Raw genomic sequence first — 26188 nt, 5'->3', positions numbered from 1 at the left:
AGTCACATATGTGCAGGTGTTGTTTGGTTGAATTCTTAAATACAGCACCTGACCCAATTTTCGTAGGGACTTTTTGCTGCTGTTTCCCGGACACCAAGTGTGAGGCGAGGTTTTCCTTACCAAAACATTTTATTTACTTTCATGAAAACTCTCTGGGTACTGTGGGAGATCAGACACAGTTCATATCAAGGCTGTGGGCTGCTTAGTAATCTGCCTGGAAAAATGACATATAATGGACTTACATATATGTGAAATAGTTTTATGTTTATGGTTGTCCAGTAACTTTATGATAACTTGGTCTGTAATATTTTTTAGGGCTTCATCCCATATTAGGATTTGTACGAACTTGTCTGACTGAAATCATGAAAAACTGCATACTTAATCAATTTGCTAACTGTGACACTATCCATATGCTTTTATGCAATACAACGGGTTATCCAGGAATATCATCATTAAATTGCTTTTTGTTTATCCAGCACAGTATTTACTCACAGGTTCAAAAAGTTAAAAGAAAGATATCACAGACGATCCACATTCACAGAGATTTCTTACTGAAAAACCATGTTTTCAGCTATTTGCATAATTTGAGATTTATGATTTCTGCCCAGAGGTAGCATTTAACTGCACTTTGAACACTAATCGCTCTGCAACCTCACATCTCGTATTTTTATTTAAGGTCATTCCAGAGTTCCAGAGACCTGCATCCAGAAAATGTATTTATTAAACAACTAAAACACTGATTATAGAAAATGTGGTGGATTATGCATATCAGTAGAAAAAATATATTTATTTGTAAGAGCAGCCTTAGTAAATTGGAAAGAGGGACTGAAACATGCTTGTGTTTTTTTAGACTGATCCACTCTAATCACAGCACTCTGAATATGCCAAAGGTGTCAAATGTTTTCTCATGGGAAAGCCTGCAAAGGCAGATATTCTAAAGTTAGTTTGAGACTGAACAGACGTGTTTACCAATACTATTGCTACACAAAAAGGATGGGGCCCAAACTGGAATGGCATGGTGAGCAAAAAAAGGATGGATTTAGGCCCAGATCTCTGTACTGGGGGTGAATGTGTGACATTGTTCAGCATTCTGCAATTGGTTGTTCTTTTTGTATTCATCACCAACACTATTTACTGCATGGAAACTAAGGAAAGAGACAATTCCGCATAATATTCAGAGATGATGAGGGTGGGAGCTGTCTGCTGTGAGAAAGGGAGTTCAGAGTCAATAGGCTGTCATGGTTGCACATCTCATTTACAGTTACAGGAGCAAAAGCCATGGAGAAAAGACATATACTGGCCTTCCAGCTGTTAGGTTGCTTATGAGAAAGCATGATTTCAATTTTGTCCTGGGTTAAACCCTTTATATAGTCCAAATAGCACTTGAATACTATAATTATGACGTAAAAAGTATGAGATGAAACCAGGAAAGGACAAACTCTGCTACTCAAAAACTAGCACTCTAAAATTTATACTTTTCGATCCACTCAATGCAACAATTAAAGTATATCTCAAAATAAATGCACGTCATAAAATATTCAAAAATAACTTAGCAATATTTAACAAACATAACGCCGGTTGTGGAATGCATCATGCACAGCCTTTGGAGAAGTGGAGAATCAGCGCAAAACAGTCATCGACGTCCGATCCTAAAGTGTACTGCTAAGCACCTCAGAAATCTGCGAGTTAGTTTTTTCGTCAGAATCTGTTTCTTGTTCCATTCGGACATGCACACCTGCACCCTGCTCCAAATCCCGTGGCCCTCCCATGCTTAATGTCCAGGTGTCATGCTGGTCACGAGACAGTTTATAAGGTTCTACGTAGATCCTACGTACATTCTGTTTGCATTCACTGTATTTGGACTTTCCTTCTTCAGGTAGGCTTGACGCATGAGGTAAGATAATGGTGTGAGGAGAAGAATCAATGGGGATACTAATCCGTTCACCAGAGGTAGAGTCTTGTTCTTGAGCATCTGCCCGCGATTGATGCTGCGTATACACTCCGTCAGAGAGGGATGGACACTGAGATTCACTGTGCACTCGCAGCCAACGATGATGACGACTGAAATAGTTATAGTGCTGATGTTTTGGTGGTCTTTTCTTCCCTGAAAGACTTATGCTTTGTTTCAATTGTACAGATTTTTCTGTACACTTTGACGGGAACCCTGTCACTGACAAACTGTTCATATACCTGGTGCAGTACTCGCTGGCGGGGTCCAAGCCACTGCACTCGTCCTTCAAAGGTAGACACGGCTTCATCTCATGCACCTGGAGGACGTCGGGTGCACTGCCACCGAGCCCACCCACTGCCTGCTGGGATATGTCATTAGATGATGAATACACTAAATCCAGTTCTCTTGGGCTGAGCGCATCACTCGAGTCGTAGTCGCTGTCAGTTGGCAGGAATACTTCAGAGCAGCCTTCTTCATCTGAACAGGGTTGAGAATCTGAAAAATGTAGAATACAAATCCCTGTAAACATTTGTTATTTTTTCTATAGGTCAACGTTTACATGTTCCTTAATGCCTACAAATGATAGACTGGCTAATCACAAACAAAATCAGGACAACAGAACAGACATTATAACTTCAAAAACAGTCTTGTTTTACCCACACTGACACATTGGTGCCCCCTAACTCACCCCTCCTACTCGCCCTAGAAGCAATACATGTTATAGCTAAGCAAAAGTATGGTCTTATATTTAAAGATGAATGGAAGTTGCTAACCATGATCTTGTAACTGAAATACTTAATTGCACTAGGAAACGTAATTGTGTTCTAAATGCTGTAGTATAGCCTCAAAGCTCGCTGCTGAGGGCTATACCAACTGTTATAGGCCGTGAAACCTGAGTTACAGGGCTGAGCCGCAGGTGAGGTCCTATAACGAAGATGAGGGCCTTTAACAACAGGTATAGCCAGAGGCAGCAGGGTTATAAGGCTATTAGAACATTCCACTCACTAAGGGTGGAACGTTCGGAATTAAAAAGGAAGAAACAGAAAGACAAACCACTGGAATATTGGAGCATAAGGCTTCTACCAGCCATCATAAGCCTGGAGCTACTCCATTGTCTTCAATGGAGCTCCCAACATTCCATTATAGCCTTAGAGCCCAATGTAGCTGGTTCTACCACCCATTAAAGGCTCTCTCCAGCATTAAAGGCCCGAGACGAAGGCCTTTAACATGGGAGCGGGCCTTTAATGACCAGCAGAGCCTGCTACGGAGGAATATAAGGCTACTAGATCATTCCACCCCTAGAGGGCAGAATGATCTAACTTGTAAAACAAAAGCCTCATGGAGCCTAAGAGGGTTGAATTCCCCTCTGGCTCCTTGAGGCCTTTATTCACAGCAACAGTTGTGAACAATTATTGGAATAATGATGCTCCGGGTTCTACCAGCCATTAGAAGTCTGGAGCACTCCATTGTCCTCAATAGAGCACTCAACATTCCAATGTTCTAATACATGTTTCATTGAAAAGATATTGTTTCTGATGTTTTTGTCAATGCATATTCATACTGATGGAACCCCTGATAGAAATTGGAACATGTTTATGAGATTTCTGGTGCCTTAAATTACACTGCAAATATACAACTATACAAATTGACCCTTGCTCGCCACACATCTACCACAGAGCCACCGCCGCCGCCATAGCACCCGAACTATGCCGGACCATTAATGCCTCCTTCAAATCCGGCATCTTCCCCGACGACTGGAAGCAGGCAGAAGTCAAGCCCCTCCTCAAGAAACCCTCGCCTGACCCGACGGACCTGAAAAACTACTGGCCCATCTCTCTCCTTCCCTTCACAGCCAAAGTCACCAAGAGATTTGTCAACGCCAAGCTGACCACCTACATCGAAGAGAACACCATCCTCGACTCCCCCCAGTCCGGAATCCGCAGCAACCACACCACGGAGACCACCCTCCTTGCTGCCACGGATGACATCCGCATGCTACTCGACCAGGGCCACACTGGGGCCCTCATCCTTCTAGACCTCTCCGCAGCCTTCAACACAGTCCCCCACAGCAGTCTCGCTGCCACATTCCATGACGTTGGCATACGGGGAACCACCCTTGACTGGCTCCGCTCCTTTCTCACCGGCAGAACCCAAAGGGTCAGACTCCCACCCTTCCTCTTCGAACCCACAGAGATCAACTATTGAGGACCCTAGGATCCTCGCTCAGCTCCACGCTCTTCAACATCTACATGCCTCCCTTGCCGCCATCGTCAGAAAGCATGGGTTTGGCATAGTATCCTACTCCAACTACACCCAGCTCATCCTCTCCCTCCCGAAGAACCCTGAAGACACCAGACTCTGCTTCCAGAAAGGAATGAAAGATGTCGCAGCCTGGATGAGCAACAGCTGCCTAAAACTCAACTCAGAGAAGATAGAGGTCCACATTCTTGGACCCTCCCCCACAGCGTGGAGCAAAACCTGGTGGCCTTCCACCTTCGGAAACCCACCCAACTGACAGACCACGCCCACAGCATCTTTCTAGACTCCTCCCTCACCATGACCCGCCAGATCAATGCCGTTGCCTACACCTGTTTCAACTCCCTCTGCATACTCCACAAGACCTTCAAGTGGATCCCCCTGAATGCAGAAAGATCACCCACGCACTCATAACCAGCAGACTGGACTACGGTAACGCCCTCTACGCCGGAATCAACAAATCCCTGCTACACAAGCTCCAAACCATCCAGAACACCGCATCCAGACCTGTCCTCGGAATCCCACGACATGAGCACATGACCCAGCACCTACGAAACCTCCACTGGCTCCCCATCGAGTAGAGAGTAACCTTCAAGCTACTCACACACACCTACAAATCCCTCCACAACATCGGACCCAACTACCTCAATGAAAGAGTCTCCTTCCATGTACCCAAAAGGAACCTCCGCTCTGCCAACCTCGCCCTGTCAGAGACCCCTCGCATCCACAGAACCAGAGCAGGGTGAAAAGGCTTCTCCTACATTGCAGCAAAGCCCTGGAACAAGCTCCCAGTCAACATCAGACACTCCCCCACTCTGCACACCTTCAGAAAGAGCCTCAAGACCTGGCTCTCTGACTGACCCGGGGCTGCACACCCCCCCAGCACCTTGAGACCCTCACGACTGAGTAGCGCGATTTATAAACCCCTGATTGATTAATTGAGTGATGGGAGGAATGCTTGCAATTTGTCTAACCATTGGCAATCGCTCTGGTTAGCATACCAACACATAATTCTTTTGTCCACCATGCCACGTCAGTTTGGACCCAGCCATATGAAAATCAGGCTCAATCCTTTTCCAGTAGGAACAGTCCAACCCAAACTGCCAGGCCAGGTCCTCTCTGAACCAGTCACCAGCGGGGAAGAGAAGACGACGCCTTTAGGAGAGCGGCAAGGGACGCACCTTGAGGCCAGTGTGACTACAGGGGTCCCTCAGTCCCCGGTCCAATGGGGAAACTTAACCCCTGACTTGGGGTTTTAAGAAATCCCAACTTTAGGTAGAGGTCACCCTACAAGTTGGTAGTATCTTAACCCGAAATGGTTAGATAGGAGCCCCAGCTATTTTGTCCTGATGAATGCCATGGACCCTCAGGGCCAATATGGCAGAAACTTGAGGATGACACTGGTGGTGATGGGGTAATAGGTCCCCATATCCCCACTCTTCATTTGTAATATCAAGTAAGCACCTAATAAATAAATGTATTTTGGTGTTTACATTAATTTTTAACCTTTCACTTTATCACAGGCCCCAACTTAACTTTTAGAAGTGCCTCCCTTCCTGATCAACTAGGGTTCAATTATAATAATGGGCCATAGTTTGGGGGTAGTGCCAATTTTCATTGCAGGGAAGCAAAGCGCTGTCAAAGGCAAGACAATTTATTTTCCTTATTAACATGGATTCTAGGTACTTAGAGTCTAATTTTGCCGTTACCCCTGCCATGGCCAAGGAGCGCCATCTGCAAACTTCAAACATGTCCTCCAGCCTAGTGGACTGCTCTTGGCTTTACATGAACAAGTAATCAAGTGGTGTTTTTTTGTGATATGCCCAGGACTGGTGTCAGTCAAAACATGTTGCCGGTTTCTATTATCTCCTTCAGTAGGCACTGATGCGAGCGTGTGAACAAGTAGGGTCTGATTGCAAAGATATCAGTGGGCGAGAGGAACAGGTGTTAATAAAATGACCATGGGGAAATGTGGGGTGAACATGTCCTTTGCTGGCTCAGATTTAGTGAGGATTTATTTGTTATATGGAAGAGTACACAACAGACAGCTGCAACATTTGTGGAGGCAATCAATCGCAGTGACCTTAATCTGCATTTTACGAGTCACATCAGCGACAGGCAGGTTGAATTCTTAGACTTGCAAGTGTTTGTGCAAAATGGGAGGCTAGAAACTAGGCTCTTTAGAAAGATAACAGCTAGTAATTCCATTCTAGATGCCAACAGCTTCCATCCCTGACATACCAAATCTAGCATCCCCTATGATGAGATGTTGAGAATTAAAAGAAACTGCAGCACCATCCAAGATTGTGATTCTAGTAGAGATCAGGCAGTGGTGATATTTGTACAATGTGGTTACTCTAAGGAGTTACTTGACAAGACAGTAGTGACATAGGGAGTCTTTACTTTTTCCTAAGAAATGGCAAAGGGAGAGTGACTCAGCTATCAGATGCAGAACTACATTTAGTACACAAGAGAAAGAACTGAGACCAATTCTCAAAAAACATTGGCACTTAGTCTGGGCTGATCCTGTTTTAGGGCGAACTATGTCTAGCTCCCCCTTAGTCACATTCCGCAGACCCTATTTCATGCTGGATACTTTAGTCTAGAGCAGCCCTGAGGTGAGGGAGAGTAAAAATTGGTTACAGCAAGCAAAAGGTTATCAAAAGTGCAAAGCTTGTAACTTTGGTTTGAACACATGTGAATATACAACACCTTTCACAGAAAGACCAATCAAAATACCAGGTTTGTTTAATTGTAGAACTGAGTATGCTGTGTATGTACTCCAGAGTGAGTGCAGTCTGCAATATGTTAAGAGTACGATCCTCCAGATCCACAAGAGGATCGTACAACTTTGTGGTTTGTGAAGGATGAAGACTGGTCATATCCAGTGGCCAGACATGTGTATGAATACCACAGCAATGATGTTGGGTGTCTAAGGTACTTTGTGATAAATGAAACCCCACTATAAGTCAGGGGGTGATCGTGAGCGACTAATGAGGCAAGCCGAAAGCAGATTCATAATTAATCTGGACTCTAAGTCTCCCAAGGGGTTGAATTTAGAAGAAGACCTATACAAATTTCTGTGAGCTGGGAAAGTACAATTTATTTTTGTCTTCAGCTGTTCCTTCCCTGTTTAGAGTTTAAATTTCAGTGTGATAAGGTGCATCTTTTCTTTTTCGGGAGGGGGTAGGATTCTCAAAGCTATGAAGTACATTGGAAAGTGTGCCTCCTTGACAAGTCAATGTCTTGTAGCAATACCTTGACTTACCCACATAAGAAACATTTAACTTAAAGATTTGTTCTGTATTTCTGTGTGCAAAGACTAAGAGCTTATTTGTAATTACTTTTCAAGACCCATCCAATAGTGGTGATTTGATCTAACTTGACAGTGTGTAATGTGTTTGTGAACATAATATATCGTCTAGCATAATGTTACAGGGCAATTCATTGCACCAAATGAAATTGCCCACTTGGGCGTGATTGAGGCAGGTAAATTAATTCAAGATTGTGAACAAAATTGCAATGCACTAACATATGTGTGAATGACCTTTTTAGACATAGTTCTCAGCCGAGTGTAACTGTGGTGATGAATTAGCTGTGTTAAAAACTGCTTAATGCTGAATAGCAGATAATATTGACATAAACTCACTTTGTTGGTGATATAAATCATCTAATTATTGTAAGTTCTCACAGTGTTTTCATGCACTGTCAGTGATGAACTTTGATAGGAACAATATAATAATTTAAGCCATACATTTAGCTTCAAATTACACAGAGGTTTTAAGAATATAATAATTATATGTGCATCATGGTAAATTTTTTCTTTTGTTTATGGTGATGGTCACGGGGGGAGTTTTAAAAGCACTAACAATGGTGCCACGCGTGTGTGAATAAGGTGATTGGTTTGGCTCAAATGCGTAATGGCGGATTCATAGCAAAAATAAAATTCTGACATACAATTTGGTCTGCATCTGGTCTTTAATGAACATTAGAAACTACAGGTGTTGCTGTGATATATATAGAACCATGTTTCTACAGGAAAATCATTTTTTGACTTGGCTACAACTTTGCACTCGTTTGACCAATCTTCATGAAATTTCCCCCTAAAAGAGTCAAGGTGGGTTCTATTGTTATGGAAAGTTTGGGGGGGATCCCCTACAGTGGGGAACAATAATTTGGGGTATGAAATAAGGTTGCGTTTGTAATGTTAATTCCCATAAAAATCTTTAGCTAAACCTACAGCCCGAATCACTGAATGGACTTACACCAAGTTTGACAGGGAGGTAGATGTCAGTTCAAGGAAGTGCCTTTTGTTTATTTGGTGTGAATCCATTCAGTAGTTGTTGAGAAATTTTAATTTAAAATTATAGTGATATCTCTGGCCGTGGATATTTCATGGTGCTTTCACAATGAATTGCGAATGCACGTGCCAATGGGAATGCTCTGATTAGCTGGATGCAACCTGAACAGAAAGTTATATCTATCTACATTTTATCTATCAGGAATGGTTCCCGGGGCTGATAATTTCTAAAAAAGCTAACATAAGAGGTCAGAGTAGAGGTTCTCTGATGCCACGTTTGAGAAATGGGTGTGTTAGTGACACAAGTTATGTGTCCAAAATAGTTTTTTTTAACGCATGCGATAGTCGCGGTGATGTTGCGACTGCCAGTGTGGCCCCCCGTGTACCGTCGTAGGGACATTGAGACTATCAACATTGCCGTGAATACTGATGAAAATATAAAAACATATATCAGTGAATCATTAATACGCATTGTTACAGAGACAATGAGATTTTGCTAAATGTTTTTATAGCGTTATTTATAATTGAGTTATCTACTGTAATGGTTAGAATTAATTACATAGTTATAATTTTTTATGTGGTGGTAGCTATTGAATTCCTGCTTTTGCGTTCCGCTTTTGCGACGTAACTACGGGGATCGCGATTACCAACGTCATTGCGATCTTCGGTCTCACTTAGAAAATGGAAAATAGGTTTTAGAGATGATTGTTCCAGAGATACACTAGAAAAACATGAGTTTGAACTTTACAGTAATAAACCACTCGTCTGGAAAATACTGTAAAAAGTGTGCTTAAATGTGTTTTCACTTTATGGAAAAGGCATGATCGTTGCGGTTAACGACATCGTTGTGACATCCCAAATAACCTTGAAAACAGAAAATAGGTCTGAAAGATGTTTTTTAAATAAACTAAGTACAAAAATATGAGTTTAAACATGCCTTGAAAGAAGTATGTATATAGTAATATGTGTAGCGCAATGTTCGGGATGGATTTTTTTCCAAATTATTTTTTAATTTGTTGGTGGTTATTGAATGTCTGTTTTTGTTTTCCATTTTTGTGACGTGTCTATGGGGATCGCAACGTCGTCACAAAGATTCCCAAAAACTAAAGGACAAAAAACCCTTTAGTAAAAAACTTTACAATATTTTGGGTACTAGGGTGGCTCTTGTGTCGGTGTGTGTATATGGCTGCTATACATAGGACTGGATGCAGAGTTTCAGGTTACTTAGAAAAGCCCTGCTGCTTTCATCTGTAAAGTGCACTCCATTATTTCTATAAATTCCAAGCATGACAAAACACAGATAGTTGTTATAGATACAGCTCATCCGATGGTTTAGGAGGAATGCAGAAACAGTTTTATTAAACATTTTCCTGGCTTTGAAAATCTATGGACTGAATTAATTTGACCACTTCCATACTTCCATTTCTGTCTTTGGCATATATTAGAGTACACCAAGATAGTGTGAGGGAAAAGCGACATCAGTTTTTCAAAAGTTTCTTTCATTAGGATTTCTAGTCTTAACCCAGTCAATTTGCCTAGGTCATTGCCACCACAGTGCACAATCATGAGGTAAGGAGCTTTGGAATCCACAATGGACTTAACCAACGCCAGCAACTGATGAAACTTTAACCATCTCTGGCCAAGCCAAGTAATTTTCACATTTGACTACCCCAATTCACTGGCCAATACTCTTTTTTACAGCCTCTTTAGTAGGCCTGGGCAAAAATTTCGTTTCGTTCGCGGAAATTGCGATAATTTGACATTTTTGCGTTCCGCGGAGAGCGCGAAAATGTCAAAAATTCCGGTTTCCGCAGCTTGGCGATAATTTGTTTCTTGCTCGCGCTGTAAAATAATACATTCTCGCGTGCGCGCGATCGCCTTACCTGAATCCCTGCGTTCGCCGACAAGTTTTCTTGATCCGGTCGCGTTCTCCATGAGATGTTGTATTGTTTTTAGCCATTTGCGCTGTCTCGCGACAGTTCGCGCCCGCAGTGACGTCATGCGTCGCGCGATCACGTCTTTCTTCTCGCGATCATGCACCGCGAGAACAACTCAAAACAAGATGGCCGCGCCCGCAAGCAACCACATGGGTAAGTTGGCGACCCGCAACCATGCAGAAAATCTCGCGAACATGCCGGAAAAAAACTTCCGCATCTTCGCGATATTTCTGCTTGTTTGCGATAATTTTAAACATTCTCGCGATAATTTGCGAAGGTTAATTCCGCAAATTCCGCCCACCCCTACTCTTTAGCCCAATAGATATAGTGGTGGCCCAGAATCCATAGTGTAAGCATTTTAAAGTGAAGGAGCAATAATAATAAGGAGAATGCTGGAGCCCAATGAGGTAGCTTTCCAAAGGGAAAAGCAGTAAAATTGAGTTTTTTTGTTTTTATTTTTTACAAAGATATCTTTCATTGGATGCTGTCAGGATGAAAGTGAATAAAATCGGGCAGTGTGTTGGATGCCTTAGCAAGAAGTCTAATCATTGGCAGTTGCTTCAGAAAGGAAATACAGACATGGATATGCTTTTGAATCTTTGGAGCAAAGCACACCTGCTGTACCTTATTTGGAAGCAGCATGTTCCTTCTAGAATGTGCTGTGAACTTGTGCCCTAATGGTTCCACTGGGTTGCTACGTACACTGAGCTAAGACTGTATTGGCAGAAGGATGTTAAAGAGACAGCATTTTTTTTTTAAGTTGAGTAGTGATGGTAAGTTTTAATTTAATTAACTATGTAATAAACTGTTGTGCAGTATTTATATTTCAGAAAAGTGAAGCTAGATATAGGTTTGAACTCCCAGGTTACAAGGACATTATAGTTAGGAATTTGCATTTCAAAAACCTTAGACATTCACTGAAAAAAATAAAGGTTACGGGGTGTTATAGTTAGAAATTGGAATTAAAAAACCTTAGAAATTCACTGAAAAAACCAAAAGATACTGGGACGTTATAGTTAGGATAGCATTTCACTTGTACAGAACCAGAGAATTTCAGCAGTTACTGTTAGCTGAGCGGGACCTAACATTGCTTTTACACACAGGGAGCTGCTGACATGCAGCTCCCTGTGTGTAAAAGCAAAGGGTTACGCTTTGAACAAGTGAGTGCAAAATGCTCTCTCTAGCTCAATGCAGAGCAAACTGTTTGCTATTGTATGGTGGGAGAAGCATAGTAAACTGCAATGTACCGGGGGTTGACACCGCAGGCCATTGCTGGAGCTGGCGCTGGGGGTGGCAGTCCGCAGGGCCATCTAGGGCTCCAGGAGGTGGGCCACACGGCTCCCCTATATTCTTCAAATTTCTCCCAAGGAGGTGGTGGTCCCTAGGGCCAGAGGTCCACAATGGAACCTCTTCATTAATGTCTTTGTGACCAGAAGAGGTGGTCATCATCAGGGCTTTGTGGGGGGGGCCGCCATGCATCATTATTTGTTTTAGTCCCGGGGAGGTGGCGATCCCCGAGGGTGAGTGGCACCCCCATGTTACTGTTATGTGAAGCCCTGGGAAGGTGGTGGTCGCCAGGGCTGTGGGGGGCCATCCATTCCCCCTAAGCATTATAAAATAATTTATTAGCCCTAGGTAGGTGGTGGTGTCCAAGGCGTGGGGCATACCGCTAGGGCAAGCCACATTTTCAAATGCCCCATGACCTGACCCACCTGGGGGCCTAATTAAACTAAGCACAGGAGCCGGTGCTTCGTTTTTAGGTCTCGCCTGAGACAGCGCTTTAGCGCTGCTCTGGCGAGACTTATAGTAAGCGAGTTTTGGAAGTGCAAACGAGTGCTTTCAGGCCTCCGAATACAGTGCATGTGCACCGGGCGCGCGCACCATTTGGCAGCCTGAAAGCACTCGTTTTCTTTCACTTTCGCGGCCGCTTTGATGTTTGATCGCTCGCGATCGCGATAACTTTCACGCCTCCCTTCCTCCCTCCATGAATGGACGGGTTGCGTAAATAATAACATGTGTCACCCCGAGTGCCACCCGCCCACCGCTCCTTATTATTTTTTCCTGCTTGTGTCCTTAGTGCTTGTTGTACTATTTCTTGTACCCCCTCCTCCCATTCCCCATGCTGTATTCGCCTAACCCGTTCTTGTTTTCATTGTTTAACGCCCGCTGCTGTCTTAATGGATTGCTTCCCTCTGTCGCGTTATCTATCAGCCCTCCGCCACCCTCCGAGCACAAACGCAGCAGAAACAGTCCTCCTTCATATCGCTGCATTGTGAGACACATTTAGAGTGCGTTGCATAATTAATTTAGGTTGCATCTCCCTATCGTCTTCACATCATTCCTGGGCTCTACCACAGCAGATTGTGTGGTGCAAGCGGGGCCATGGCTTGTAGAAGCTGCAGTGATATGCGACCGATCCCACTCAGTTGTTTGCTTGCCCCCCAGATGCGAGGATTGCATGCTCGTTTCCTGATGGTTATGCTAATGAATTTCGCCTGCGGACACCCGAGACCTACAACGCTGACTTTGTGCAGGGGTTTAGGCCTCCGGTTTCATACTGTGCTTGTCCTCCGATCGTTCCCATGCATCACATGTCATGCAGCCGGCCCTTGCATTTACCTATGGAAACGGTGCAGCTGTGGCGATTTCAAATGTACACAGGATTGCCTACCTTATGTGCTTACTAAAATAGCATTTTAGGTTGCAGCCTCCAAAGCAAAAACAAGCCTGGATTTATCAAATTAAAATCTGTTAATTAAATACATAATATAAAACTTCATATATCAGTTGTATTTGAGCTTTCCTGTTTGCTGGTCACTCTTGCCACTTCCCCTCCCACCCAGCGTTGTTTGTTTGTTTTTGCTTTTTAAAGAAGAACACTATGCGGCGGTGAACGCTGGCACATTTTTTTTCATTGTTCACTGGCCTATTTTGGATGCCATCCAGAGAGGCGAATATTTTTCCTGCGCAGCGATAGTGTTGGCAATTTTTATGTTCCCTGCTTCTCTTCTCCATTTGTCTGAGTAAGAAACAAACCAGCAGCATCTGTGCTGAGCAGGGCCATTCTAGCTCCGGCTACCTCCAGGCCTGGGCTTCTGGTGGCATCTGTGCGGGCACAGGGCAGCCGCCTGCAGCTGCGCAGCTGCAGAAACCACCTGTTCTTCTGCCTGTGGTACACTGCTTGGCAGGCACCCTGCTTTCCTTTGTGGGTCACCGCCTGCACCATAATGGGTGGTGCTACAGGAACTTTATATTTGCTCAGTACAATAGTATCTACTGTATCACCCTCTGAAGGATGAATGTCTCTGTGGACCCTGCTGCACAATACAACAATCACCTTCGAGGTTCATTGATATCTGTGTAACAGGCTGTAGAGGAAGTGTGCGATCTTCCCCATACTGATTCAGCTCTTCATACCTGCAAATGACGTTTTAATCGACTCTGCAGACTAATTAAACACCAATTTGTGTCTATGCAGGCAAGCTTTGAGTCTAACGTGTACAGTGTATGCGGTCTATTTCTCAATTAGAGCCTTTTGTTTGGAAGCAAAATATTTAATTATATGTTTGCTGAGGTCACGGGGTTTTATTTTAGCAGCGCAGCATCCGTGGGCCCACTTTCTTGCAAGGATCATCATTTGGCATCCAGCTCACTTTCCATAATACAACAAGATAATGTAATTTTGGATAGAATTATAACAAAGTGAAGAACTACATACAATCCAGATTATCTCCGGGGGTCAACGTCCACTGAGCTCGGTTCTTTCATCCCAGCAGGGGTATGATTCCCATCTCAGTGCACTCCCTGCCGGGCTTAGGCCGCGCGCCAGCTGCCCTTTTCAAGTGATAATAGGGCTTCCTGTGCGGCGGGGCGGGGGAGTCACACATTGCAGGCATTCCTTCTTTGGTTCAGGGATCGGCTTCATGAAACCAAATGGAAGTTACCCGCGCATTCAATTTATGTGAACAAAAAATTCCCACAGGCCTGGCTTTTACTCTTAATACTGATGATCAGCCTTTTTACAAAACTCCCATCCTTGGTAGAGACGAGAATAGAGAAATAGGTATAAAAGCGATTTATAGAGCATCGCACAATTTGGAGAACTGGCGTAAATTCCGTGCATCATGCCTCACAGGTCAACAATTTAGCGAACAAGCCATATCTGCGCTCTCTATATCCTTTGGGCGAGACTGCAAGTCAACATGGGCAGAAACTATCATTTGATCGTTATACAAATCATAATAAATCTACATAATTTGTAAATAATTATGCACTGCGCTGATGTAGTATTAAACCGGTTTCAGTGGCATCTTGTTGTAGACACTGGGGATAGCCTGAAACTGGTAGCCTTGGCGGGGGACGGGCAATGATCGTGATACTCACTCGTGAATGACTCCTCCTCTACCAACAGGTCATCATTTATTTTGTTTATTTATTTTAAAAGTTTTATATAGCGCTAGCTTGACCCATAGGTATCAGAGCGCTTTACATACATACTGTAAAGAACAAGGATTTGCAATGCAATAGGTCTGGCATTTACGTGAGGATATTTTTGTACCAATATAAAAGTCTAAAAAAACACTATAATTTGCAAAGCCAATAGGTCTAAATATTTACTAATAATGCCTTTTTAATCTATTTTATAAAACAAACACATAAATAAATGGCATTATCATTTACAATGCCAATAGCTAGTGTTGCATTATTATTAACAATGCCAACTGCTCACACTTTTATATTGCGAGACCTATTGCATTGCAAATGCTTGTTTTTTTTCATTTTCGTCAGGAGTTGTGAATCCAAAGCGACTCACCCCAATTTTGGAAAAAATTGCTTTTTGGCCCGGAGGGGTCCCCCCCAAGAGGCGGGGGGGGGGAGTCAGTGTGTTTCTACACCGCCCCTTTTCTTTTTTTGTTAATGTTTGTTCTTGTGACTCGGGTTATAAGATGGCTGCCAACACTTCCTGGTTTGAAGTGTTGGCAGCCAATCAGATCTCAGCCCGAGATCAGAAGGGGTCACGGATCCACCGCATCCCTTTCTATACAACTGGGAATTTTATTACAATTTCTCAGCAACTAATGAACAGATTTACACCATGTAATAAAAAGGGCGCTTTCTGAACCAACAGCTACCTTTCTGCCAAATTTGGTGTAATTCCACTCAGCAGTTCGGGCTGCAGCTGTGTTTAAAGCTTCCTGTGGAAATTACCATGGAGAAAAAGTGTTTTGCACCCCCCCTCTTGTTCTCGGCCCCTGCTTGATGGATAACTCCAAAATTTTCAAGACAGCAGGTGAAGTGATTGTTAAGCTAGGTTTGAAGGTTTCGTCAACCAATGCCAAAGTTATTGGCAAATAAAAAAACGGTCTTCCTGTGGAAACTACATCCTTACTCTAATTACCTACTGGCGACTGCCATTAGGTAATATGTATGTATGTATGTAAAAAAAAATATATATATATATATATATATATATATATTCACTGAAAAAACCATAGGTTTCACACATGTTATAGTTAGCGGAAATTTTACTGATAAAAAACCAATGAAATTGCCCCGTTATAGTTAGTGCTGGCAACTATAACTCACGCGACCGCAATCCTCTGCTGATGCTAATACTGTATTTAGACACTTATTTGCCCATGTCTTCTTCCATACATTTTTAGCTATACATATATTACAAATATTTTTTTTTCATAAAGACACATATGTCATCAGCAGAAGATTGCGGTCGCGTGAGTTATAGTTGCCAGCACTAACTATAACGGGGCAATTTCATTGGTTTTTTATCAGTAAAATTTCCGCTAACTATAACATGTGTGAAACCTATGGTTTTTTCAGTGAATTTGCAAGGTTTTTTAAATGCTAATTCCTAACTATAACGTGTGTGAAACCTATGGTTTTTTCAGTGAATTTGTACAGTTTTTTAAATGCTAAGTGACTTTACGCCATTCGTGGCGTGCGCGCCCACTTAACGCAGTTCGTTCCGTGCGCGCACGGTGCGCTTCGCGCACCGTGCGCGCACAGTGAGCACGCGGTGCGCTTTGCGCACCGCGCACCCACTTTACGCAGTTAGTGCCGTGCCCACGTTACGCTAGATGGGCCATGTACGCACGATGCGCTTCGCGCACCGTGCGCACATGGAGGACATATTATGCGCTTCCTTGTGATAGGTAATCTGTTGAAATTTTTTGGGAAAATTTTCTGTGCTCATATAAGCCATGCACAAATGGTGGCCTTCGGCCACCATTTGCACAAGGGGTGGAGAAAGTGTGGATAGTGTTTTTTTTATTTTTATTTTTTTACCGTACGCTTACGGTAAGCGTACGGTAAGCGTACCCCGCGAAATTGCCGAAAAAAAAATAATGCCGTTTTTGCTCTTGGGGGATGTTTGGGGACTCCCTCAACATGACTATGTGAGAGGGAGTTGTCAAAACATCCCCGTAACATGTTTTTGGCCATCATGTTTGATACATAACACTCAGTGCGGTATACAAAATGGCGGACGCCGCTTCCTGGTTTCTGCCGATTCGAATGTTTACTAAGATCTAAGAGCCAATCAGAATCGCGCTCGCGCACGCCACCGTACGCTTACCGTAAGCGTACGGTAAGCGTACCGTAAGCGGGCTCAGATATATATATTGATTTAAAGGCTATTTTCTCAGAATCTACTGAACAGATTTACACCAAACCTACAAAAGGCACTTCCTTGACCTAGGGACTACCTCTCTGCCAAATTTCTAGTAATTCTGTTCAGCCGTTCGGGCTGTAGCTCGTTCTAAAGGTCCTATGGAAAAATGCATGGGAAAAACGCGTTTTGGGACCCCCCTTTTATCTCAGCCCCCGCTTGACGAATCCCCCCGAGACTTTCAGGGTAGGAGCGGAGCGTAGCGCCCCACCTATTTTGAGAAATTCGCGAGGATTCGTCGACCGGCGCCAAAGTTATTCAAAATAGAATGTTGAGGTTTTCCTATGGAAACGTGGTCCTAACTATAACTACCTACTGGCGACCGCCAGTAGGTAATATATATATATATATATATGTACAACAAGATCCTCCTTTCGTATCCTCAATCTATTGTGGGGTGGCGCGAGACCGGCGGAGCAAAACCGGCACTTCAATATTTATCAAAAACGGAATCCCACTCGCGCTCTCGGATGGCAATTGGCAAAAAGACAACGAACTTCAATCCAAACAAAAGGGAGTTTATTCACTTCATAAACTCGCCGTGACGCGTTTCGCCACTGTCGTGGCTTGTTCACACAGCGATACACCGTAAGAAACACCATTACATACTTTCGCCTTTCATAAACAAAGAAAGAGGACTGTAACCTCGCAAACTCGCTGAAAAACTCCTGAACAAAACGGTCGCCATTTTAGCAAGTGCAAAATATAATGTTACAAATACAATATAAACGTTATATGGCACCATTGTTTACGTAGCAAGGGGCATTTCCATAAAATATTTGTCATAAATTCTATGGTTATTCTAAGATACAAAATTGATTAGTACATAGAAAATTTATGTCACAAAGTTGGTAGTGATTCGTTCGTAAATACGAACAAACTTCACTTAATTGAGATTGCCTAGAATTCTAATCACTTAGGAACGTTCCTATATCGTAATTCTATAGATTTGTCATTAGACCTCATTGACATAGCCCCTTGTACTACATGATATTACAAAGTTTTTTGCTCACATGGTTTCTCAGTCACATTGCAATTCAACCCTTGTTAGTGGGTGTTTTGATGTATTAAGGCTTTCTATGCATGGTGTCCTCTTCCCTTATATCACCCATATATTAAAATTAAGAGCCAATTGGTCTTATCTCACACAAAGAGAACCGTCGGATGATCTGAGGAGAATGAGCAGAGATCTCAAACTGGATCAGCCATACCACCCTTTCTTCCTTCCTGTCAAGAAGATACAGATATGATTAAGTCATAGGGAAAGTTATAATCTCACATTAAAACAATATACACACTCATTCATTTTGAAGATGTATTGCCATTTCTTCATCAAGATTATGGCCATTCGGAAAAAGGGTACACATCCCTATTATATGTTTCGACTCCCGTTGTCTGAGTCTTAGAACCCTGTTACCCCCTCTGACTTTGGGTGTAATCTGCTCAATAGCATAGTATGTTAGTTTAGTAGGGTCTGAGAAATGGTGGCTTGCAAAATGTCGGGCAATGGGATATTGTCTATCATGGTTGGTAATCGCACGCATATGTTCAAGCACTCGTTTTTTTGCCATATGCGTGGTACTACCCACATATCGTAGCTTACAGGGGCACTCCAACACATAGATAACAAAAGTGCTGGTGCATGTCAAGAATTGTGAGATATTCATCATTGTTCCCGTGCTAGTGTAAAAATATGTTTTAACCATTTTACTATTGCCACAGGCCTTACAATGGCCACACGGGTAAAAACCTGGTAGGTCAATGCCTCTATTCTCACAATTAGATTTGAGATCACTGTGGACTAGTGCATCCCTGAAGCTACGTCCTCTTCTGTACGTGATCATTGGATATGTTGGTAAAGTTTTACCTATGATGGAATCACTTTTTAAAATTTCCCAATGTCGTTGTACAATCTTGCGGACTTGGGTAGAGTGTCCATTAAATGTCATGATCAGCCTAGCTGTTCCCTCCTCTTCCTTTTGTGTTGTAATCATTTCTGGAGGTGCTAAGGTACTGGATCTTTCAACAGATTCTACTCTTTCTGTTGCTTTTTTGAGAACCCATGATGGATACCCTCTTGCTTTGAATCTTTCGATCATTATTTTTTCTTCATTTTGGTAGTCTGATGTTAGGCTGCAGTTCCTTTTGGCTCTGAGTAGTTCCCCATAAGGGATACTCCACTTCAAGCTGTCAGGATGACTACTCAAAGCATGGAGCAGGGTATTCCCAGCTGTGCATTTACGATATAAAACCGTATGTACACTGTTGTTCTTCACTTGGACACATGTGTCAAGATATTCCACTTTTTCTCTGCTAATCGTGCTGGTAAGGACAATGTTCTTGTTATTGTGGTTTAGTTTATCGACAAAAAGTACAGCTTCTTTCTCCTCTCCTTGCCATACAAAAAATATATCGTCGATATATCTAAGCCACAATATGACCCTGGTGAACTCCTGTTGAAGATCTACCCTGGCCTTGGTCTCTTTCTCCCATGCCCCCATGAATAGATTCGCGTAACTAGGCGCGAAACACGTACCCATCGCGGTCCCGTGAAGACGCACATATTCCCTTAGACCTGGGGAACTTTGTATTACAAAGGGAACGGCATAGGCAGCGAATGGTTCTTTCCAAAATCGCGAATTCTTGAACATTATTCTCACTTTGGAGAGGTCGGATGGATGAGGAAAAAGAACGCAGAGATGCAGCCCAAGCACTCTTTGCGAGGGCACCTGGTGTTGCGAGAACTGTTCAGACAAGGGCAACAAATGAGGACACGATCAGCAGCATACTGAAAAGATTTGAAAAACTTAGCAAACAGGAAATCTCCAAGTGGTGGGAGGCGACATCACTTCAGGATTCCATTGACAAATCCATGATACCCAGGGGATTACGAATATATATAACCCCCTCGTATGATTCTCCTGACTCTAAAATGCTGGAAGAGTGGTCAGCAAACTCAGCCTGCAGCTCGAGGAATATGCTAACAATATTGGTCAAATATGCCTGGTCAGACAGGGATAAGATCAAACAAGAAATGGAAGAAATCAAGAAAAAGTTAGACAGCCATGATGACCAAGACACTATTAGCAAATTCCTGGAAGAAATGAAAAAACGCCTAAAAATAATGGAGGAAGATATCAAGATGCGGAAGCAACGGAAATTGCATAGAGACTGTGGGGACTATGAATCTGGTAGACTTCTTACATACAGTCGCAAGTATGACTATTTGTATGAGAAGAGGAATACAGTTGAAACCAATGTTAACATCAATCAACAACAGAGCGTACAAGTAGATGACATTGCTGAAGTCAGCGATACCAATACAGAAGAATCACTTGTAAGAACATCAGAAAGCTCGACCTCGGACACAGAAAGAACAACCTACCCAAAACCCACTTTTTTAGACGAGTACCGGTTGATGAAGGAGAACCGGCATACAACAAGATCAGCAACGAACCAAATGGAGAATTCACCGAAACCGAGAGGAAGGGGCAGAGGAAGAGGAAGGGGTACCAGAAGAAGAGGAGGAAGAGGACAAGGCAAAGAAGGAAGAGAAGAGAGAACTACGGAGTACATGGGAAAAAGACAAACTCGCTCCAAGAAGAACTAATGATGGATGATCTAATGGTAAATCAGACTATAGTTAACCTCAGTGCTAGAACCATCAGTGACAAAGTTAAACGAACCTTGTGTTTAGGATTATCCTTCTGTCCTTCAGTTCCTATGAATTACACTGAAAGTAAAATTGATGTGTTTAAATTCTGTAGGAAAATGAAATTAAAAAAGTGGCACAAACTGAAACCCTCAAAAAGTAAAGAGATAGTTCCAACACTGTGTAGTACACAGGAAGAGGTGTTAACCATTGGTGACATAGATACCATGATAACTTTACATGAGCTCCAGAACAATCCAGATGGGACAGGGATGAGCTCAGATTCTCTAACTATCCTTAATGAATTGGAAGTACAGCATGATAAATTAGCCTGTAGCAACTTCAAACCCCAATCAACCTTTGTCCCCAGAATGGGCCATGATAATATCGACACTTTTCAAGAGCTAGTGAGTGCAGACATGCTGAAATTCAGAATGAATAATTGGACGAAAAAAATGAAAACTTTCAAACACAACCTCACGGCAACCCAGAAGAAAGCAATTGAAGATCTAGCCTCTGATGATAGTATTATAATCAGACCTGCCGATAAAGGCGGAAACATCGTGATTTTACCTAAAGACATGTACATCAATGAGGCCTTAAGACAATTGAATGATGACAAAACCTATACCAATGTAACACGGGCTGAATATAATGAGAGTGTTAACAAAGGGTGGGAACTGCTGAATGATTGGAAAGATAAAGGCCTGATAGAGTGGGAGGAATTTTGTTTCTTGAAAAAAGATTGTCCGATTTTACCGGTTATGTACCTACTCCCGAAGGTTCACAAGAATAGAAAAAATCCACCAGGCAGACCAATCATTTCATCAAGAGGGAGTGCCCTTGAAAATATCTCACGATATGTAGACCACTTCTTACGAGAATTTGTTTTCACTCTCCCCTCCTACGTCAAAGACACAAAAGATTTTTTAAATAGAATCTCAAATCTTGTATGGCAGGAAGATTACATCCTTATAACTTTGGATGTAAACTCACTGTACACGATAATTGACCATGAACAAGGGATTCAATCATGTGCAGAATTCCTGAAACGTAGGAGTCTGGATCTATTGGAACACACAGGCATGATCCTAGACATGATCAGATTCTGTCTTATGAATAATTTTTTTATGTTCAATGGCAGGATCTATAAACAAGAACACGGGACCGCGATGGGTACGTGTTTCGCGCCTAGTTACGCGAATCTATTCATGGGGGTATGGGAGAAAGAGACCAAGGCCAGGGTAGATCTTCAACAGGAGTTCACCAGGGTCATATTGTGGCTTAGATATATCGACGATATATTTTTTGTATGGCAAGGAGAGGAGAAAGAAGCTGTACTTTTTGTCGATAAACTAAACCACAATAACAAGAACATTGTCCTTACCAGCACGATTAGCAGAGAAAAAGTGGAATATCTTGACACATGTGTCCAAGTGAAGAACAACAGTGTACATACGGTTTTATATCGTAAATGCACAGCTGGGAATACCCTGCTCCATGCTTTGAGTAGTCATCCTGACAGCTTGAAGTGGAGTATCCCTTATGGGGAACTACTCAGAGCCAAAAGGAGCTGCAGCCTAACATCAGACTACCAAAATGAAGAAAAAATAATGATCGAAAGATTCAAAGCAAGAGGGTATCCATCATGGGTTCTCAAAAAAGCAACAGAAAGAGTAGAATCTGTTGAAAGATCCAGTACCTTAGCACCTCCAGAAATGATTACAACACAAAAGGAAGAGGAGGGAACAGCTAGGCTGATCATGACATTTAATGGACACTCTACCCAAGTCCGCAAGATTGTACAACGACATTGGGAAATTTTAAAAAGTGATTCCATCATAGGTAAAACTTTACCAACATATCCAATGATCACGTACAGAAGAGGACGTAGCTTCAGGGATGCACTAGTCCACAGTGATCTCAAATCTAATTGTGAGAATAGAGGCATTGACATACCAGGTTTTTACCCGTGTGGCCATTGTAAGGCCTGTGGCAATAGTAAAATGGTTAAAACATATTTTTACACTAGCACGGGAACAATGATGAATATCTCACAATTCTTGACATGCACCAGCACTTTTGTTATCTATGTGTTGGAGTGCCCCTGTAAGCTACGATATGTGGGTAGTACCACGCATATGGCAAAAAAACGAGTGCTTGAACATATGCGTGCGATTACCAACCATGATAGACAATATCCCATTGCCCGACATTTTGCAAGCCACCATTTCTCAGACCCTACTAAACTAACATACTATGCTATTGAGCAGATTACACCCAAAGTCAGAGGGGGTAATAGGGTTCTAAGACTCAGACAACGGGAGTCGAAACATATAATAGGGATGTGTACCCTTTTTCCGAATGGCCATAATCTTGATGAAGAAATGGCAATACATCTTCAAAATGAATGAGTGTGTATATTGTTTTAATGTGAGATTATAACTTTCCCTATGACTTAATCATATCTGTATCTTCTTGACAGGAAGGAAGAAAGGGTGGTATGGCTGATCCAGTTTGAGATCTCTGCTCATTCTCCTCAGATCATCCGACGGTTCTCTTTGTGTGAGATAAGACCAATTGGCTCTTAATTTTAATATATGGGTGATATAAGGGAAGAGGACACCATGCATAGAAAGCCTTAATACATCAAAACACCCACTAACAAGGGTTGAATTGCAATGTGACTGAGAAACCATGTGAGCAAAAAACTTTGTAATATCATGTAGTACAAGGGGCTATGTCAATGAGGTCTAATGACAAATCTATAGAATTACGATATAGGAACGTTCCTAAGTGATTAGAATTCTAGGCAATCTCAATTAAGTGAAGTTTGTTCGTATTTACGAACGAATCACTACCAACTTTGTGACATAAATTTTCTATGTACTAATCAATTTTGTATCTTAGAATAACCATAGAATTTATGACAAATATTTTATGGAAATGCCCCTTGCTACGTAAACAATGGTGCCATATAACGTTTATATTGTATTTGTAACATTATATTTTGCACTTGCTAAAATGGCGACCGTTTTGTTCAGGAGTTTTTCAGCGAGTTTGCGAGGTTACAGTCCTCTTTCTTTGTTTATGAAAGGCGAAAGTATGTAATGGTGTTTCTTACGGTGTATCGCTGTGTGAACAAGCCACGAAAGTGGCGAAACGCGTCACGGCGAGTTTATGAAGTGAATAAACTCCCTTTTGTTTGGATTGAAGTTCGTTGTCTTTTTGCCAATTGCCATCCGAGAGCGCGAGTGGGATTCCGTTTTTGATAAATATATATATATATATATATATATATTACCTACTGGCGGTCGCCAGTAGGTAGTTATAGTTAGGACCCCTTTTCCATAGGAAATCCGCAACATTCTATTTTGAATAACTTTGGCGCCAGTCGATGAATCCTCGCGAATTTCTCAAAATAGGTGGGGCGCTACGCTCCGCTCCTACCCTGAAAGTCTCGGGGGGATTCGTCAAGCGGGGGCTGAGATAAAAGGGGGGTCCCAAAACGCGTTTTTCCCATGCATTTTTCCATAGGACCTTTAGAACGAGCTACAGCCCGAACGGCTGAACAGAATTACTAGAAATTTGGCAGAGAGGTAGCCATAAGGTCAAGGAAGTGCCTTTTGCAGGTCTGGTGTAAATCTGTTCAGTATTTCCTGAGTAAATAGCATTTAAAAGCATATATATATGTGGGCGGAGCCTAACCACACATCTCATCCTGAGATCTGATTGGCTGTCAGCACTTCATCCAAGAAGTGTTGGCAGCCATCTTGGGACAAATATACATGATAGCACCTCATTAAAAAGCATTGCAGTTAATAGAAGGTTTTAAGACTTTAGTTACATTATAAATCATTTGTTGATGGTACCATACTCATTTTAGGAATTGTGGTATGTTCTAAGGTGATTTCACCATGTGAAAAAGCCTTCTGCTGGGATATCATGATTGAGAGAAAAATATTTTCTCATGCTTTTACCACAGAGGTTTGGAAGGTGATCTATAGGCTAAACTGAGAGCTTATTTTCTGTAAATTCACATTATCTTTCTCAGTCATGTGAGAATGAAGTCTGATATTCTCAGTAAAACATGTACATCCAACAAGGGCAGAGACTGTCAGTTGATTCCTTTGTGTTCTACTGCAGCTTCCCAGAGTGTTCCAAAGAACTACTAGAGCGCTAACAGTCCTACTTATGATAAACGTATGGCACACCTGAAGCCATCTTGCTTGGATTAAAGTGGTAACTCTTAAAACATTTAATTTAAAAAGGAACAAAATGAGGGGGTTCATTTTTCCATAAAAAGTATGATTAGTGCTGCAGAAAGAAAAATTAGGGCACATTTTGAGTGACTTCTCAAATCCTCTTCTATTTCATTAAAAAATTCTGACATGCAGACTGAAACATGCACTTTCAATACCAGCAGCAGTTTTCCCTGGTGAGCAGTAGCTTTACTACAGTGATCTAATGAGCAAAAAGAGTGCTAACATTCTGAATTTATGGCAAATGTGTGACACATCTGAATGCCTTCTTGATGGAATCAAAGTAAAAAACTGAAAGTATTTCCTACTGAGGAGACTGCAGTAAATGAGGAAATTAGTAAACTTCATAACAAATAAGTCTCCCAAGATGGCCACCAGAGACAAAAGAGCCCAAATGTAGCCCAAATATCACCCAGATGTAGCCCAAGTATAGCCCAATGACAGAATGTCCCAGAATGTTCTTAAAAACAACTAGAGCGCTTACTGTCTTCATTATGACAAAAGTATGGCACACCTGAAGCCATCTTGATTGGAATAAACTGGTAACACTTAAAACGTTTAATTTAAAAAGGAACACAATGAGGAGGTTCATTTTGCCATAGAAATTATGATTAATACTGAAGAAAGAAAATGAGGGCACATTTTGAGTGACTTCTCAAATCCTCTTCTATTTCATTAAAAAATTCTGACATGCAGACTGAAACATGCACTTTTAATACCAGGAGCAGACTTCCATGGTGGAGTAGTTTTACTACAGTGATCTAATGAGCAACTAGAGTGCTAACATTCAGAATTTATGGCAAATGTGTGACATATCTGAATACCTTCATGATGGAATCAAAGTAAAAAACTGAAAGCATTTCCTACTGAGGAGACTGCAGTACATGAGGAAATTAGGAAACTTCATAACAAATAAATCTCCCAAGATGGCCACCGGAGACAAAAAAGCCCAAATGTAGCCCAAAATCAACCAGATGTAGCCCAAATATAGCCCAATGACAGAAGTGTGCAAAACACTTATTATTTTGTGTTTTTGCAGTGTTATATAGTGCAGACTTGTCAGGTATTGGAGTGCTTTACATGAGCATTGGTTACATCACACAAGAACAAATTCATTTTGGTTGTAGACATGGGGAGACTAAGTG

At 42.1% G+C, this 26188-nt stretch overlaps 1 protein-coding gene across 1 annotated transcript in view; it reads right to left on the bottom strand.

Moving 5' to 3' along the window:
* Positions 1 to 320: 320 nt before the first annotated feature.
* Positions 321 to 26188, bottom strand: part of ANKFN1 (ankyrin repeat and fibronectin type III domain containing 1) — a 1480122-nt gene continuing 1454254 nt past the window's right edge. Inside the window, exon 18 of the mRNA XM_085614412.1 lies at positions 321 to 2446. Coding sequence (XP_085470538.1) covers positions 1650 to 2446 — 797 coding nt within the window. The 3' untranslated portion in view covers positions 321 to 1649. The remainder of the gene's footprint in view (positions 2447 to 26188) is intronic.

The sequence above is a fragment of the Triturus cristatus genome, chromosome 7 (assembly GCF_964204655.1).
Source record: "Triturus cristatus chromosome 7, aTriCri1.1, whole genome shotgun sequence".
In the NCBI taxonomy this organism is placed as follows: domain Eukaryota; kingdom Metazoa; phylum Chordata; class Amphibia; order Caudata; family Salamandridae; genus Triturus; species Triturus cristatus.
This window is presented reverse-complemented; position numbering and strand designations above follow the sequence as displayed.